This window comes from Ictidomys tridecemlineatus, chromosome 4, assembly GCF_052094955.1.
Source record: "Ictidomys tridecemlineatus isolate mIctTri1 chromosome 4, mIctTri1.hap1, whole genome shotgun sequence".
NCBI lineage: Eukaryota > Metazoa > Chordata > Mammalia > Rodentia > Sciuridae > Ictidomys > Ictidomys tridecemlineatus.
The window spans coordinates 104,539,537-104,554,742 of record NC_135480.1 but is presented as its reverse complement, the minus strand read 5'-3'; the positions used below and the strand labels follow the sequence as shown (position 1 = coordinate 104,554,742).

The 15,206-nt window shown below is 41.4% G+C and overlaps 1 protein-coding gene across 1 annotated transcript in view; it reads right to left on the bottom strand.

The window, feature by feature from the left end:
* Nucleotides 1-15,206, bottom strand: part of Sorl1 (sortilin related receptor 1) — a 163,196-nt gene that overhangs the window by 73,791 nt on the left and 74,199 nt on the right. Inside the window, exons 13-16 of the mRNA XM_078047182.1 lie at nt 9,874-10,052; nt 8,148-8,334; nt 4,459-4,587; nt 3,885-3,970 (exon numbers count right to left, since the gene is read on the bottom strand). Coding sequence (XP_077903308.1) covers nt 3,885-3,970; nt 4,459-4,587; nt 8,148-8,334; nt 9,874-10,052 — 581 coding nt within the window. The remainder of the gene's footprint in view (nt 1-3,884; nt 3,971-4,458; nt 4,588-8,147; nt 8,335-9,873; nt 10,053-15,206) is intronic.

Below are 15,206 nucleotides of genomic sequence, written 5' to 3'. Positions count from 1 at the left end.
GGAGTGTACCCAAAGACCCATGAGTTAAGGACTTGGTCTTCAGCTTGATGCTATTGGAAAGTTATGGAACCTTTAAGAAGTGGGGGCCTCACAGGTTTTAGGTCACTGGGAGTGTGACCTTTATAAGAGAACAGTGGGACCCCAGCTCCTCCTGCTGCTGCTCTTTTGGTTCCTGGCCACCATTCATGGACTGACACCTCTAAAACTGTGAGCTAAAATAAACCTTTCCCAGCTGGTTATCGTGAAGGAAACCTGAATAACAACATCATAATCGCATTAACCAGACACCATTAGTCATTGAAGACTTGGAACTAACTGTGTCAGCTTTTCATCTCTATGACCAAAATACCTGCAAGAACAACTTAGGGAAGGGAAAGTTTATTTTGAGTTCATGGTTTCAGAGGTTCAGTCCATGGTTGAGTGGTTCCATTGTTCTGGGCCCAAGCTGAGGCAGAACATCATGGCAGAAGGGCATGGTGGAGAAAAGCTGTCAGTACATGGCAGTGGAAACACAAAAGCAAGTGCCAGGGGCAAAATATAAAACCCCAAAGGCACCTTCCCAGGGAGCCTCTCCTCCAGCCACACACAATCTGCTTACAGTTACCACCCATTATGATTTTCAGATTATGAATCCATCAAACAGATTAATCCACTGAGTAGCTTACAGCTCTCAAATCTAACCGTTTCACCTCTGAACACCTTGCATTGTCTCACATGAGATTTTAGAGGCTACCTCACATCCACTAAGTTTTCTAACCAGTTTGTTCATTCATATTGTTCACAATGACATGTGGCAATCATACCAATTTGTCAGATTTTCAAAATAATAATACAATTGTTCTGGACTATTTATAAGATATTTTGCAATATAATCATCACAAAGACTTTCTTTCTGCTCAAGAAACATACAATGTACTTGCCACATGCTAGGCACTGCTTAATCCTTCCAACAACTGTGTGACAGAAGAGCTATCATGAACCCAGTTTTACAAATGAGAAAACTGCGACCAGAGAGGCTAAGTTACTTGTCTAACACCATACAACTAGTAAGTGGCAGAACCAAGATCTGAACCCAGGTACTCATAGTCTATATTTTAAAACATGACAACTATAAGGCCTCTTTTTATGTAGATACTAATGATCTACATAAAGAGAACAGTGGGACCCCAGCTCCTCCTGCTGCTACTCTTATTTTGTGTGTGTGTATACATGTGCACACTCACACACTAAGGATCAAAGCCAGGACCCTGCAGGTGCTAAGACCAAGTTCTACCACTGAGCTACATCCTCAGGTTGCCACTTTTTAAGACACAGAAATAGAGGCCCTTGCGGCCAAAGAGATGTACCTAAGTCAGATAATCAGTAACAGGAAAACCTAGCACTCTTTCTTTTCTACCTAGGAAACAGCGTGGAAGACATCCAGGCTCTTCCACAGGAGTGGAGAGGAGCAAAACCTCAGCATCCCTGTCGACAGTCTCTATGTTGGAGCTTCAGTCAGCCCAACCCATGGAGGTGTGTGGAGGGCAGTGCACCCAGCAAGGGAACAGAAGCTTCACACTCCGCCACCTCACCCAGCACGATCTTCCTTATTGCTGTTTACCTGCATTCTTTGTAAAATCCTTTGTAATAAATGAATAAATGTGAGCACCCAACCCAGAGAAGTTGGAGAAAACAAACCTCACCGGCAAAACCCAGAGGAGTGCCACAATGGCACCAGAGAGGGGTTAGACAAAGGAGGATTAGGAGAAGCCAGGCTTAAGGATGATGTTGAACTGCTATTTTTTGAGTCTGTCCCTATATTTGTTAACTTGAGTCATCTCCCCAGAGAGTCTAACAGTAAAAAGTTCTTAAAAAATGAAGGAAAAAAAAAAGTAAGCATCCATTTGACAGTGTGGTGCACGTGGGACCAAGATGTGACTCCCAGTGCTGCATGCCTGGATTAGCCCCCTCTGGACTCCATCAGGAGAAACAATATCTCAAAAAGTGAATCCACCTACAGTTTCTAATAGGTAGGTATGCCTTCTTTTCTTTGGGGCTCACTTTACTTCAAAAGCTATCAAATGATAATCAAATGCCTCCTTTCAGTTGTCCCTGTAGTTCCCATGGTGCTTTGTTTCTTCCAAGAAACAAAGAAGAGCCCAAGTCCAGAAAAACCTGCTTCAAGATTAGACAGACAGCAGCATGCAGTGCCTCAGTGTATAATGCCTAATCTAGAAAAGGAACAGAATGCTTGGCCAGTGCCGACCATATGTAAGCACAGCCTGGAAATGTGTGTTGTTAAGAGTAATCAAAAAAAAAAAGAAAAATTACTGCATTATAAAAATCCTTCCAGATGCCCAGACTACCTCATCTTTGCAAAATGTTCTGGTTCCCATTAGTCTTATGAAAACATCTTTTTCTTTCTGGGTACTTCCCTGCCTTCTATTTCCTTTCTTTTTTAGCCTTCTGCTGCTTCTTTGACATTTAGGAGGTGGTTTATACTGAAATGAGACTTTTCTACTTCATTCCTTATTCTACCCTCTCCTATCAAAAGAGAAAATAGCTTTCCTGCCAGTTTTGATGGCTTTATACAAACTGTTTTGTCCCTTGCTGAATTATCTTTGGAAATATTTATTACAAAAGTATGTACTCTAAGCCCTTTAGAGCCATCACTCAAAGCCTCCTCACCAAGTCCTCATCAATAACAGCACTTGTGAGGGGAATAGCTGAATATTATCTGCTCATTTGTAGGAATCTGCTGAAGCAGTGGTTCTTTTTTAAGTCTCCACGGTGAGGTATGTTAATTACTCTGATAGTGATGGAAGATTAAATTAAAGGACTAATGAGCTTAGCATGAAAAACACCAGGGCAAGCAGGGAACAGGGAGCAGGAGAGGCTGCTCTGCCCTACACGCGGCTTTCATGACTCGTTTGGCACCTGTGGCTGTTCCGCTGGACACCACCACGCTATGGAAGTCAGCTCATCCTCTGCCCTCACCGAGCAGAGTGAGCAAGAGAAGGGCTCACAGGAAAGAAGGAAGATCTGAATGAATAAGCAGAGTGAAGAAAGAAGAGAGGCCATGAGGTTAACTCTTTTTTAAGGTATTATAATTTCATGTCTGTGTAACAAATATCCATGTTACATTCCCAGAAAATCAATCTGAAACACATTTTGGAATATAGTACACCTTTATGGCATGTGTAATCATCCCAAAGAAATCTTCCAAAATTAGTAGGAATAATGATCTTCTGAATAATAGGAATGCCTTTTGGGTGATGTCCAATGAAAGGAATAGACCCAAGAGTTTGAATTTTAACTCTCTCACTTACTGGATATGTGACCTTGGGTAAGTTTTCTTATCCTCTCTTCTGGACATGCTTGCTTTTTCATAGATATGTACATATTAAGTGAAGCTGCTAATATGTGCTTCATTTGCGTGTTAAAAGGATTAAACTGCCTATGCATGGAAAAGTACATTAAAATCTGCAAAATTCCATTAATATATTAGCTATAATTATTACAAACCACTAAGTTACCTCCCACAAAGCCATAGGTATCTTTAAATTCGATGGCAACAACAGATGAAGAACACAAAAGCCTGTGGGCACCCTTGGCCCCCACCCTGGGCCTAGCACACAACAGTCACCAAATATACTTTTCAATGAACAGAGGGATATCCTTCAAAAAACTGAGCCCATACTAAATATTTTCCATTCCTTTAAAGATGCAAGACTATATAAATTAGTTTAGATGCTAATCTTAAGAGGAAAAAGGAACTCTGATGCTTATAATTTCGCTTATTTTTCCTCCACTAAGTTAGAAGAGCCACAAGCCTGACTGAGGTAAGATCCAGATAAGACTTCAATGATATTTCAAGAAGCCATAGAGAAGAAATCGCCTCTCACCTGCCAGGGGACAAGGAACCAGCTCTCCTTCCAGTCGTGCTTCAACGTCTCCTCCACTGCAGGTGTCCCCAGAAATCTTCCGGTAGCTGTCAACCCCCCCATGCACACACAAAGTAAGAGGTCAGAAACACGAAAGATCAGTTATGGAGGGACCCCCAACTGGGAACACAATTCCCACCATGGACAACAGATTCCACCCATACATTTCCCTACAGCACGAGGAGGAAGGTGTTTGGAGATTCTAGGTCAGTTCTGCTCAGAATTGACTCAATAGGTCCAGGCCATTTAGCGTACTGCTCTGGGCAAAACATTTAGACATATCTCCTCTCAAGATGTGTCCTTGCTGACATTTATGACTTTCATGTTGCAGAAAAGCTTATGGACTTGCAAGTGTTTTCTCTCTGGGAACAGGAGAGTCTGCAGGCACCACCATTTTAAACCTGCCCAGCTATTTACAATCTGATAAATTAGAGTTCTACAATGTAGAAAGTGAAAGAAGCCTAGGTGGTCCTGGATTCCCACCCTCTGTACAGATCCTGTGTGCACCTCACTTGGCAACCTGTGTGATACATACCCTCTCGTTCTCCGATAGGTAGAGCCCACAAGACAAGGCACAGGCGGGGAGTAGGACTTCCCGGAGAATTCTGGGTCTGGAACACACACTTCTAGGGACAAATCTTCACTCATCTTGAAGCCAAAGTCACTGAAAGGCAATTGGGTTTAATTCAGGCCACTGCTTTACAAACTTGAGGCACTTCAGTTTCAACCCTGTTCCTTTTACCACACCATCACTTGTATTATGGGTTATTTGACATGCCACTGTAAAGAATACTCATTTTTTACACTAAAGTACATCTGCAAAAGACAATTTTTATCCAAACCAGAATTGGAAAACCACTATTACATGCCATAAACAGAACAAAACAATACAAATCCTGATACTCCGAACCAAATAATATTAAATTTTATGCAGATCCAGTTCCCTAACTGGAGTCCAAAGATTCTAGTGGTGCCTTCTCATCTTGGCTAAAAGGAATTAACAAAAGTTAAAGAATTACCAGCATTCAGTGAAACTTTCTCTTGACCTAACCAGAAGAATTAAAAGAAAAGTTTAGGGCTGGGGATGTGGCTCAAGCAGTAGCGCGCGCCCGCCTGGCATGCGTGCGACCCGGGTTCGATCCTCAGCACCACATACCAACAAAGATGTTGTGTCCACCGAGAACTAAAAAATAAATATTAAAAAAATTCTCTCTCTCTCTCCTCTCTCACTCTCTCTTTTAAAAAAAAAAAAGTTTAAAAAGAATTTTATAAAACAAAATTATTTTGACTAAAGCCTCAATGCCACTGAAGACCCTGCCCACATACTGTCTAAACCACCTGGGCTGCTACACTTTGGGATACAATAGCTGGCTTCAGAAGATCTCTCACAATCTAGGGGTCACATGAACCAAGCCTCCCTGCTCCATGGGCAGCACCTGTGAGTCAGCTCTGCCCTCACTGCTGCTCTGAGCTACATCTGACAACTCTAGAACCAGGCAGCAATTTTCTAAGCCTCACCCAAGGTGTCAATTCTGTAACTCAAAGGGATCATCCACATTTATATACTCTGCTTGAAAAGCTTCACTTGCTATATTTAATTCAATAAATATGTATTAAATGCTTATAATATGAAAAGTACAACCAAACACAGGGCAAAGTCATTTGTATTACATAATCCACATTTAGCAATTTGTAGAAAATTGTTCCAAAGGTAACAAGTTCTATTATTCTATCAAACAGGTCTAATTTGTTCAATCAGTTCCTACCAAAAGGCTACTTTACATCTTTTTAGGGACTGGATGAAGCATTAACTAATTACTTATTTGCCTCCAAATCAAGGTGCTCAATTCTTAGGCAGCTTTGTGTGGCTGCAGTCTCAACTTGGTGCTGTGAAAGTACTTTACAGGGCCATGCCCAGCTTCCTCCCTCCCCCAAAAGAATGGAAGAAAGCAAAAGACATGGCACATTTAAATGTTGTCCCATAAAGCTTCTGTTTTAATGATGTGCGTGTGTGTGTGCACATGCACACACACACATGAGGTACAGGGTCATAATACAAAATGTATTGCTTACTAGGAGGCACATCAAGAATTTCAAAGTCACATGTCTTGGCCATGTGAAGAAACATAAAGATTTAAAATAAACTACCCCCAAAAGTAAATGTATGGGCTGAAAACTGGGCTTCTTAGTGGGGTCTGAAAGGACTATCAGAAATAGCCTTTCAAATTCAGTTGTCAATCAGTGGCTGAGCTCAGAAGTAGATATCTCAGCTTGCTTGTTCTCATCTCATCTCCTGCTATCCATCTTGAGACTGTTAACCTTTTCAGTGCCACAGTCCTTATCCCATCAAACACATCAAGAGCTATGCAGCCAAGCTGGCCCCTTCCTAGCAGCAAATGGAGACAGAGCACAACGTGACATAAAAACCAGTCACTATTTTACTAGTCAACTCCATGAGGGGAAGGGCAGATAGTTATTCTGGTCTATAATAAAAACACAAAACAGGGATAAGCACTCAGCAGGTTCCAGCAAGCCAGATAGGGAAGGCATGATAGACCAGTAGGGGCCCAGCCAGTCTCCCAGGAAGGCACACCAAGTTCTACTTGTTTACATTTTTGTTTGGCAGGGGGTAGGCAGAGAAAGATGATCTTAACATTTGGTTTTTGTTTTTAAGTATAATAGCAGTCAAGGAAGAACCCTAAAGAGTTGTTGGATTTTCTTATTCATTTTTATTTAGTCTTAATTTTATTTTGAAGTAAAGTACCCCCCTCAGTACTACAGGGAGACTGGTTCCAAGATCCTCAGGAGATACCAGCTTCTGAGAATACTCAAGCATCTGTGCTGTGACCTTGGCAGTAGGCACTGAAGGCAATGTCCTGCATGTTCTAAGTCTTGCTGCTCTAAGGCCAGATATGCAGATAAGTAGCATCATTTCACCTGAGAGCCTGACAGAGCTACAGATCCCCAGAACTCCTGAGGCAGAATTTGCATTTTAATAAGACCTCAGGTGATTCACACCTACAAGTTTCAGAGTATGGTCTAGAAGTGGTCAGACAGAGTGGGCTGTTTTTATAATAAAGTTTTATTGAATCATAGCTATACCCACTGCTTTCTTTTATCCATGCTGTGGATAGCTGAGGAGCTACAACTGAGACCATAGACTTCATGTGACCTAGAAAGCCTGAAACATTTATATAGATCCCTCTTCTAACCTCTGATCTAGAACCTATTACAGGGTTTTGGCTTTAGTTAGATAAGTGTGGCACTGCCCCAAACAAAACTTAGCTCCTTGGTGCCCCAGCAACCACTGAAATGTAAGCTCTGAATATGTTTAAGACAAAGTTCTATTGATACCTCTACAACACTTTCCTGCTGAAGACAGACTGTTGGGGAGATCAGAAATCCTGTCCACTCAATTGCTAGAATCATCTTCCTATAGTTAAGCATTGTTTTAACCAACTCACCTCAGAAGTCATCAAGGCCCTTCCTGCTTATGCAATGAGGTCCATCCCCTTCAGGGCCGCCAGTCCTACTGCTTCTGTCATCTTCTACTTTGTCTCTGCTCCCTGACTCTGCTGCAGTCACCCAACGAGTTGCTCAAACTAAACCACCACCACCACTCCTGCCCCATACTGTCCACTGTTGCATGGTCTTAGAGTTCCCTGGACACATACCCAGATGTCTCCTTAAAGACCATCTACACCAGGGCTTCCTCTAAAGATTTCCCAATTCCCCAACTGCAAATCACAGCTCTCCCCTTCCTTTCAAAGATCACAATAGAATGAAAAGTGTCACTTCTTCCTCCTTCTACTTTTAATGTTTCTAGGAGTGCCTTGGATATTTTTCTCTAAATAATAAATGAATCATATATATATATTTTTATTTATTTTAACATTTTAGATGAGGAAATAAATCCCTGTGGGATAGGGGTCCTAAGAAAAACAAGTTACCTATAATGAAACCTGCAGCATTTCCCATTTTGGGATACCCTCCTAGAAACAAATCCCAGGGATCTGAATTTCTCTGGGTTAAAATACCTCTGCTGCCTTACAAGGCCTGCAGAATTAAGGAGAACAACTTATGTATAAAGTGCCTAGCATAGTTCTGGGCACATAAAAGATGCTTACTAAATATTTATTTCCTTCTATTCCTGTCCTCGGGGGATGGGACCATGTCTGTTGAGTGAAAAAAATATAACTTGATGCCCCGAATTGAATAACGAACCATTCATAGTCCTGCCGGGTGCAGGAGCAGTTGGACACAACCACGGGTCTGTCAAAGTCTTCTCCATTAAAGCATGTCGCATGGGGGGTCCTCCGTTTGAAAACAGTCTTGTGCCCTAGCAAACACTCATTCCCCCGCTCATCCGACGGTGACCACAGTTTGTAGTCATTCTCTGTGCAGGGAACCCCTGAAGAAAAGAAAGCACTGAGCATCAGAGCCAGGCCCATGTAGGATTTCCTGTCTCGCCACCCACCTCAGCACTGCCCCCCACTTCCTGTGCATCCCGTTGCCATCCAACAGGTGCAGAGCTTGGGTGCCATCGTGAGCCTCTAATGGGCTTGTGCTGAAGCTGGGCAGCACCCACACCAATGAAAACGATGCAGCTGGAAACACAAACACTCATCTGAGGAAACTGGGGAGAAGAAGCCCCTTTTTAGAACCAAACTTCTGAATTATTTGAAGATACTCATCAGTTTCCTTTAAAAATAGGTACACAAGGGCATTTCTCTCCTAGGAAACTACAGGCAGGCTGAGAGCTCAGTGATGATGTCATTCGGGGTTACTGTTCCCTGCCTGCTTCCTCTTGTGGCGCAGGCACACCTGAAGTAGGGCCCAAGAGCACTGCAGACAATGCTTGCCCTACTTGGAAGTGCAGTATCTCTGTGGAAAATGCTGAGGAGTGGTGAGACAACATGTAGAGTCACCCCACCTGCCCATATCCACGGAGAATGTCAGCAGGGTGATTCCTGCAGGAATTCCAGAGCATGCCTATGTCTATACTGGTAACTTGCATCTTTTTTCCAAGTGTCTTTGTTCAGATTAAATTCTACCTGAAGTAGATTCACAACTGTCAACTCAATGCCATTCAAACAGTGAAGACTGAGTAAAACCCCACTGCCTATGAGGCAACGAGGCCACCCAATAGGAATAAAACATACACAGAACATGCACTTGCTTTTAAGGGTCTTATGAGCTAATTGATGGAAGATGGCACATGGGGAATAACAAACACAAATTCACAATTCCAGGCACGCCCAACACTTATTTCTGGGCATAGAAAAGAGGGGAGGTGTCTTCTGGTTGAGATACAGTGGCAAGTGTGTTGGATTCTGAGACATGAAAGGGGTTTCTACTAGTGGAGGTTAAATGGGTGGAGGTGAGAAGACATCAGGAACTCTGTGCAGCTGGAATAATGTTGGCCACAGCAGAGAAGAAGAAAAAAGCAGAACATGGGGAGTGTGAGGGGATGCTGACAAGCTTCCCTCCTCCTTGCTTACTTACCTGTCCTGTATCTACACTAGCAGATCATGACTGGGCTCTGGACAGCTTTGAGAGGACCCTGAGTCACTGAGCACTTTGCCTTCCACAGTGAAGCACACTCACTGGGTACATCACCTTGGAACTGCTGATTTGGAAAATTTTTTTTTGTTCATTCATTCATTCATTCATTCATCCATCCATCCACATATTCAAGAGCCAAATATTCAGACCTATTGTGTGCCAGGACTGTACAATGTAACCATAATATAAAGAATACACAATCCTATTAAGGATTAAGTAAGTCTTCATATTACCTCCCTGTGTTTTTCTCTGACTTTTTAAAGATGCCCATTTCCCCCATTGAATCACAAACTCTTCTGAGGATGCAGTTCCCAAGCTGATGCTTTGCACACATCAGGAGGTCAATCAACATGTTGGAAAAAGAGCCCAGGAGGCTACAGCTTACCCAAGGCATCGGTGGCATTGACTTGGAGGATAAGCCAGCTGTGGACATTCTCCTTGTTCGAGCCAAAGATGGTGAAGACAGTGCTCTTCTCCCCGGGTTCTGTGAGGAGCCCATACACAAACACGGGCTTCTCAGAGAAGATGAACGTCTTCCAGGTCTCGCCTTCATTTGTACTATATCTGCCCAATGCAAATAAAAGGAATGATACAGTTACAGTCTCAACCATCAGAGCTTGGTTTCCACATCACATCGCCAGGAGCTCTTGGGAAATGTCTGCTCCTGGTTACTGTGGAGCAGTCATGTTTGTGTCAGAAAGCAAGGAAGCCTGAGCTAATGCAATCACCTCAAGAGGACACAGGAACCAGCTGATGGAGCCCCAAATGGCCAAATTTACAGTAAACTGAACATAAAAAAACAAAGAACAGTAACAGATTATGTACTAAAATAGGATATGAAAATAGGATGTGGACCTCTACTGATTCTAAAAGAAAGAGAAGCAAGGAAAAAAATTATATTAGAACACTAACTAATAAGCATTAACAACTAGAATTTAAAAAATTATAATTTTATAACACCACCGTAATAATTGAATCAGACAAGAACAATCACTGGATGCTAAAACCACTGGATGAAAGTTTTGGGGACCAAGATGTTTGCATGGTATAAAGATATCAACCCACCGACCAATCATTCACCACACAGGGGAACCTGTAATTTTTGCAATGGATGACGAGTCAAAGCTTAACCAATCTTAGCATCACTAATAATAGGACAACCTGACATTATGTGTCCCCTAAGTAAAATACTGAGAATGGTACATCATCTCAGCACTCTTCTATACAATTGGACAAATCTAGAATATGAGGCATTCTATGAGATGACTGCTCCAGATTCCTCAAAGGAAAAAAAAAATCAAGGTCAAGAAAACTAAACAAACCAAAGGAGGCAAAAAACCTGTTACAGATTAAAAGAGACTAATGAGATATAACAACCAAATGCAATGTGTAGACACATTTGCAATGTGCAAATCCAGTTCTGGATTGACTGAATCCTGGATTGAGGGAAAATTTTCAAAAACCACACATCAACAACAACATAGGTCAACTGAGAAAATATTGATATAGCTTGTAATAATACTAATAGGCTTTGTCTTAGTATTCTTAGGTGCAATATGAGCAGTGTCAGTAGATAGGAAAATGCTCATATTTATTGGAGAAACGGGTTTTAAGTAAATATTTAGCAGTGAAGTGGCATGAGTCTACAACTTTCAAATGATTCAGTCTCAAAAAAGATGAATAGCTAAATACACAGATGATAGAAGTAAACCAAACTAGCAAAATATTTACAATTAGTGACTCTGGGAAAAGATATATGGGTATTCTTTACACAGGTCTTCCAACTTTCATGTGGTCTGAAAATTTTGAAATTTGGCTGGGTACGTTGTAATCCCAGGCACTCAGGAGGCTGAAGCAGAAGGATTGTGAGTTCAAAGTCAGCCTCAGCAACTCCCTGAGACCCTGTAGCAAAATAAAACATAAAAAGGGATAGGGATGATGCTCATTGGTTAAGCATCCCTGGGTTCAACCTCTGGTACCAAAAAAAAAAGATTTTTAAGTTGGAGAAAAGGCATGTCCTGAGAGGGGCGAAATATATCAGAAAAAGCAAGCAAGCCCTTGGAGGAAAGTAGCACTAGTGAGACTGTACTAACTTTAAATTATCTTTTGTATAGAGGGGAGTGGGTAGAGAGGAGAAGCAGAGAAGAAAACCTGCCTGCTACTTGCCTCAGCACTCAGTGAGCTACGAGAAGCTCCACATGAGAAACCGCTCAATGGGAGCCTTCTTTGGAACCATGAGACTAGGTCTCTCTTAACTCCTAATACACAAACCTTTTTCTTTTGCCTTTCTCATATTTTTGAGATTTTAGTTTTCTTCCCTTGGGGTTCCAATACTTGACATAAATCTTTGTATGACGTCAATTAATCCAAGCACTTCCTCTTCTGCTGAGATTTCTAAAACTGATACTTCTACAAGAAGGCTAGAGGTTCAACCAGGTGGTGGGCTTACACAGCAACACAATGAATGTCCACAGATCTTGTAAGAGTGGAAATTCTCATCTGGCAGATATGCTTTTCATTTAAGTGAGTTTTGAAGCAGTTGTGGATAAGTCAACTCATTCAATCTCTTTCTGGAACTAATGTGACAAGTTAAAAGTTTTAGTATCACTTTTAAACCAAACAACAGAGGTGGCCTATCAATCAGATTAGATGGGAGTGATCCCCAGTCTGTGAAAAAGTTGCAAGTCCTTCTATTTGTATACTGCCAAGTTAATTTTCCATTTAGGAGCTCCTTGTACCAAAGATAACCTCGGGAAATGATTCATCCCTTTTCTTGCAAGATTCCCAGAGGACTTTGATGACATCATTAATAGACTAGCCAGCAGGTGCATCGCCAGGCACAGCTTGGTATCTGAGAATAACTGCTCATTTAGAAAGTGGTACTTCTTCAGAATTTGGGGGAAAAGGACAGTCACATGACATATGTAGTGTTTAAGCGGACATCTATTTTGGACTGAATTCTGACCGCTAAAGGAGAAATTGTGCTGGTGAAATGCCAGTAAAAAGAACCTTGGGAGAAAACAAGGCAAGTCATCTTTCTGTTCTGAAGTCAAGAGAGAGAGGATGCAGAGCCCATGCCCTAGAAATGGAGAATTCCAAATGTTCAGGTAAAAAATATAGATAATCTCAGGGCTGAAAACTCTCAAGAGGGCTGGAAAATCCATAATATACTACAATAATATAAAATAATAAAATGTAAGCATAGATACTTTACAAGGGGGAAGCAGTGGCAGCCAGCCAACCTCAAGACACCATCGTGTAGCTGCACAGAAAGATCCATGATACCTCAGATGTTTTTAAACAATGTGTTCAAGATGGAAAAAGAGTCATATACCTAAGGGCAAAAAAGTTAAAGAGCCCAGTAGTCTGCCAGTTCTTTCCAGCTGTAATTCTAGTAGCTTACTGGAATAGCAGCCAAGTAACTCAAGTTCAAATGAGTCAAGTATTATATTTCAAATTACCAAAATAACTGGTATATTTGTGAGTCAGTGGGATAGCGGGTTGGTTAACTACTAAATTCTATCAAGGATTAGAAAGTAATAAGATCATTCTTCTATGATATAAATAATAATGATAGAAAAGAAAATTTTCTATTTTTGTTATCTTTATCAAGGAGAATGATCTTCAAATTAAACAAGGGGTGAAAAAGTCAGGAAAGTTTAAGAAAAATGAATACAAAATAAATTCTAGGAAATGAAAAGACAGGATGATTAGAGAGTCTCAATCTCTAGATGAGTCATGGAGAACAAAGATCTCAAAGACTAGAGGAAGAAAAATGGTTTAATATACCTAAAGAAGAAATGGTAATCTTGAGAATGGCTTGTGCAGCAGTGATTTGAGAGCACTGAGGAAAAAAGAAAGTCAGGGCTGGGGACCATGTCACAACAAACTAATCCCTTTTCTTTTCCTGCTGGTAATTCTTAATTTGAAGAACAGGATAATGATAGCATTATTATTTTTTTAGGAAGATCTTTCTGGACCACACAGTTAGATAAAATACATTTGCTGCTGGGGAAACAAACAAATCCCAGAGGGTTGATATACTGATCTTAACTCAAAATAAGACTCTATTTCTCACAGAGCTCAACACATCTGTCAATGATCTGGACACTAATCAGCAAGGTGAGTGTACTGAACTGGCCAAGGGTACAAGGCTAACTGCACGGAAAACACAATAAATGCCAAAAATGAGACTCAAAATGCTTTCTTACATCAAAAGGACATGCACAGATAAGAAGAAAAACAAAATGCCACACAGTTTTAAAATTTTACCTGATCAAATATAGGATTGGGAACACCTGACCTTTAATAAAATCCATTAAAAAAAAGGAACCTTGAGTTTTTAAGTTCCACTGAACTCGGCCTAGTGACACAAATTTCAAGGATAAATCTCAAAAATAGTTTGCTGAGCAAAAAAAGCGAAATATACAAAAAAAAATATGAACATGAAAATCCGAAATGAGCAAAACTATCCTATAGGGATATTAAAATCACAGCAGCATTTGCCTCTAATGGGCGGAAAAATGGGGGGGTAGCACTTCCTGGGAAGGTGCATGAGGGTATTTGCTGGAGAGATGGAGAGCCTCTACATCTGGACATACATCCTTCAGAACTGATTAAACAGTGTAGTTAAGATCTGAGCACCTTGTTGTACATAAATGGTATCTCAGTTTTAAAAAAAAAATTAATAAGAGTCACCAATTTGAGTGGCTGTCAAAAGTGAAAATTCAGTGTTGGGTTTTTACTAACAGAAATAGTGTCCCAACCATACAGATATTAAGCCCAATGTTCTCCACTTGTTTCAGGCTACCCATATTTTAAGGCATTGACATTGTGAGACAGATCTATAGCAGAACCCAGAAGGTGGGACTCAGGAACCTGCAGCATACAGGGAAAGGAACTGGGATGGTTTCCATAGAAGGCAGGTACTTGGGAGGACATACACAGGGTCCTCAAATGTCTGAAAGGCTTTTGGATGAGAGGAAATATCCGTTGTGTATCTTGAGGGAGCAGAACAATAAGCACAGTGGTTAAAAGCTGGAATGCAGAGAATTTGGGCTATTACCAGAGAACTTTCACTCATAAACGAATGAATGAAATAAATGGGTGAATGAATAAATGAATGAACAAATGAATGAACAACAAAGTGTTACTAAGTGAAGTGGAAGCTTTTGATCTGGCAAATATCCCCATTGATAGGATTGTTCAAGCAAAGACTGGATGATCCTGTCATGGGTAGTGGAAGGTAGTGGAACCAGATGACATAATAGGTCCAGGTCCCTGGACCTGGTTAATCCAAAATATTATTAACTATCATTAATATCACCATGCTGACAGGCAAACTGCCAAGAAGAAGCGGAAACTGATCTCCCCTGTGACCTGCTGCAGCCCATGAGATCCAACTTGCCTAAATCTGCCTTCTTTACGCACCCTGAAGCCCACTCCTTCACCTCTGCTTTATTTCAGTGGGAGCTCCCTAGACTGTCACCCCTGCTAGTTTGAAAGCCTATCCCGCAGACTTTATCCTCACACCTACCCCAGCATCGGCTCTCACCTCCCAGCCGTGCTCCTTTTTGAGTTTATCCTCCTCATTCTGCCAGAGCCACATATCTACAATGTAGATCTAGCCATGCGTTCCCCTCAAAGGGGAAGCTTGATCTCTTCAGTAAGGCACAGGTAAGATCCCCAGGCCCTAGCCCCTACTTCAAGCCCTGTTCC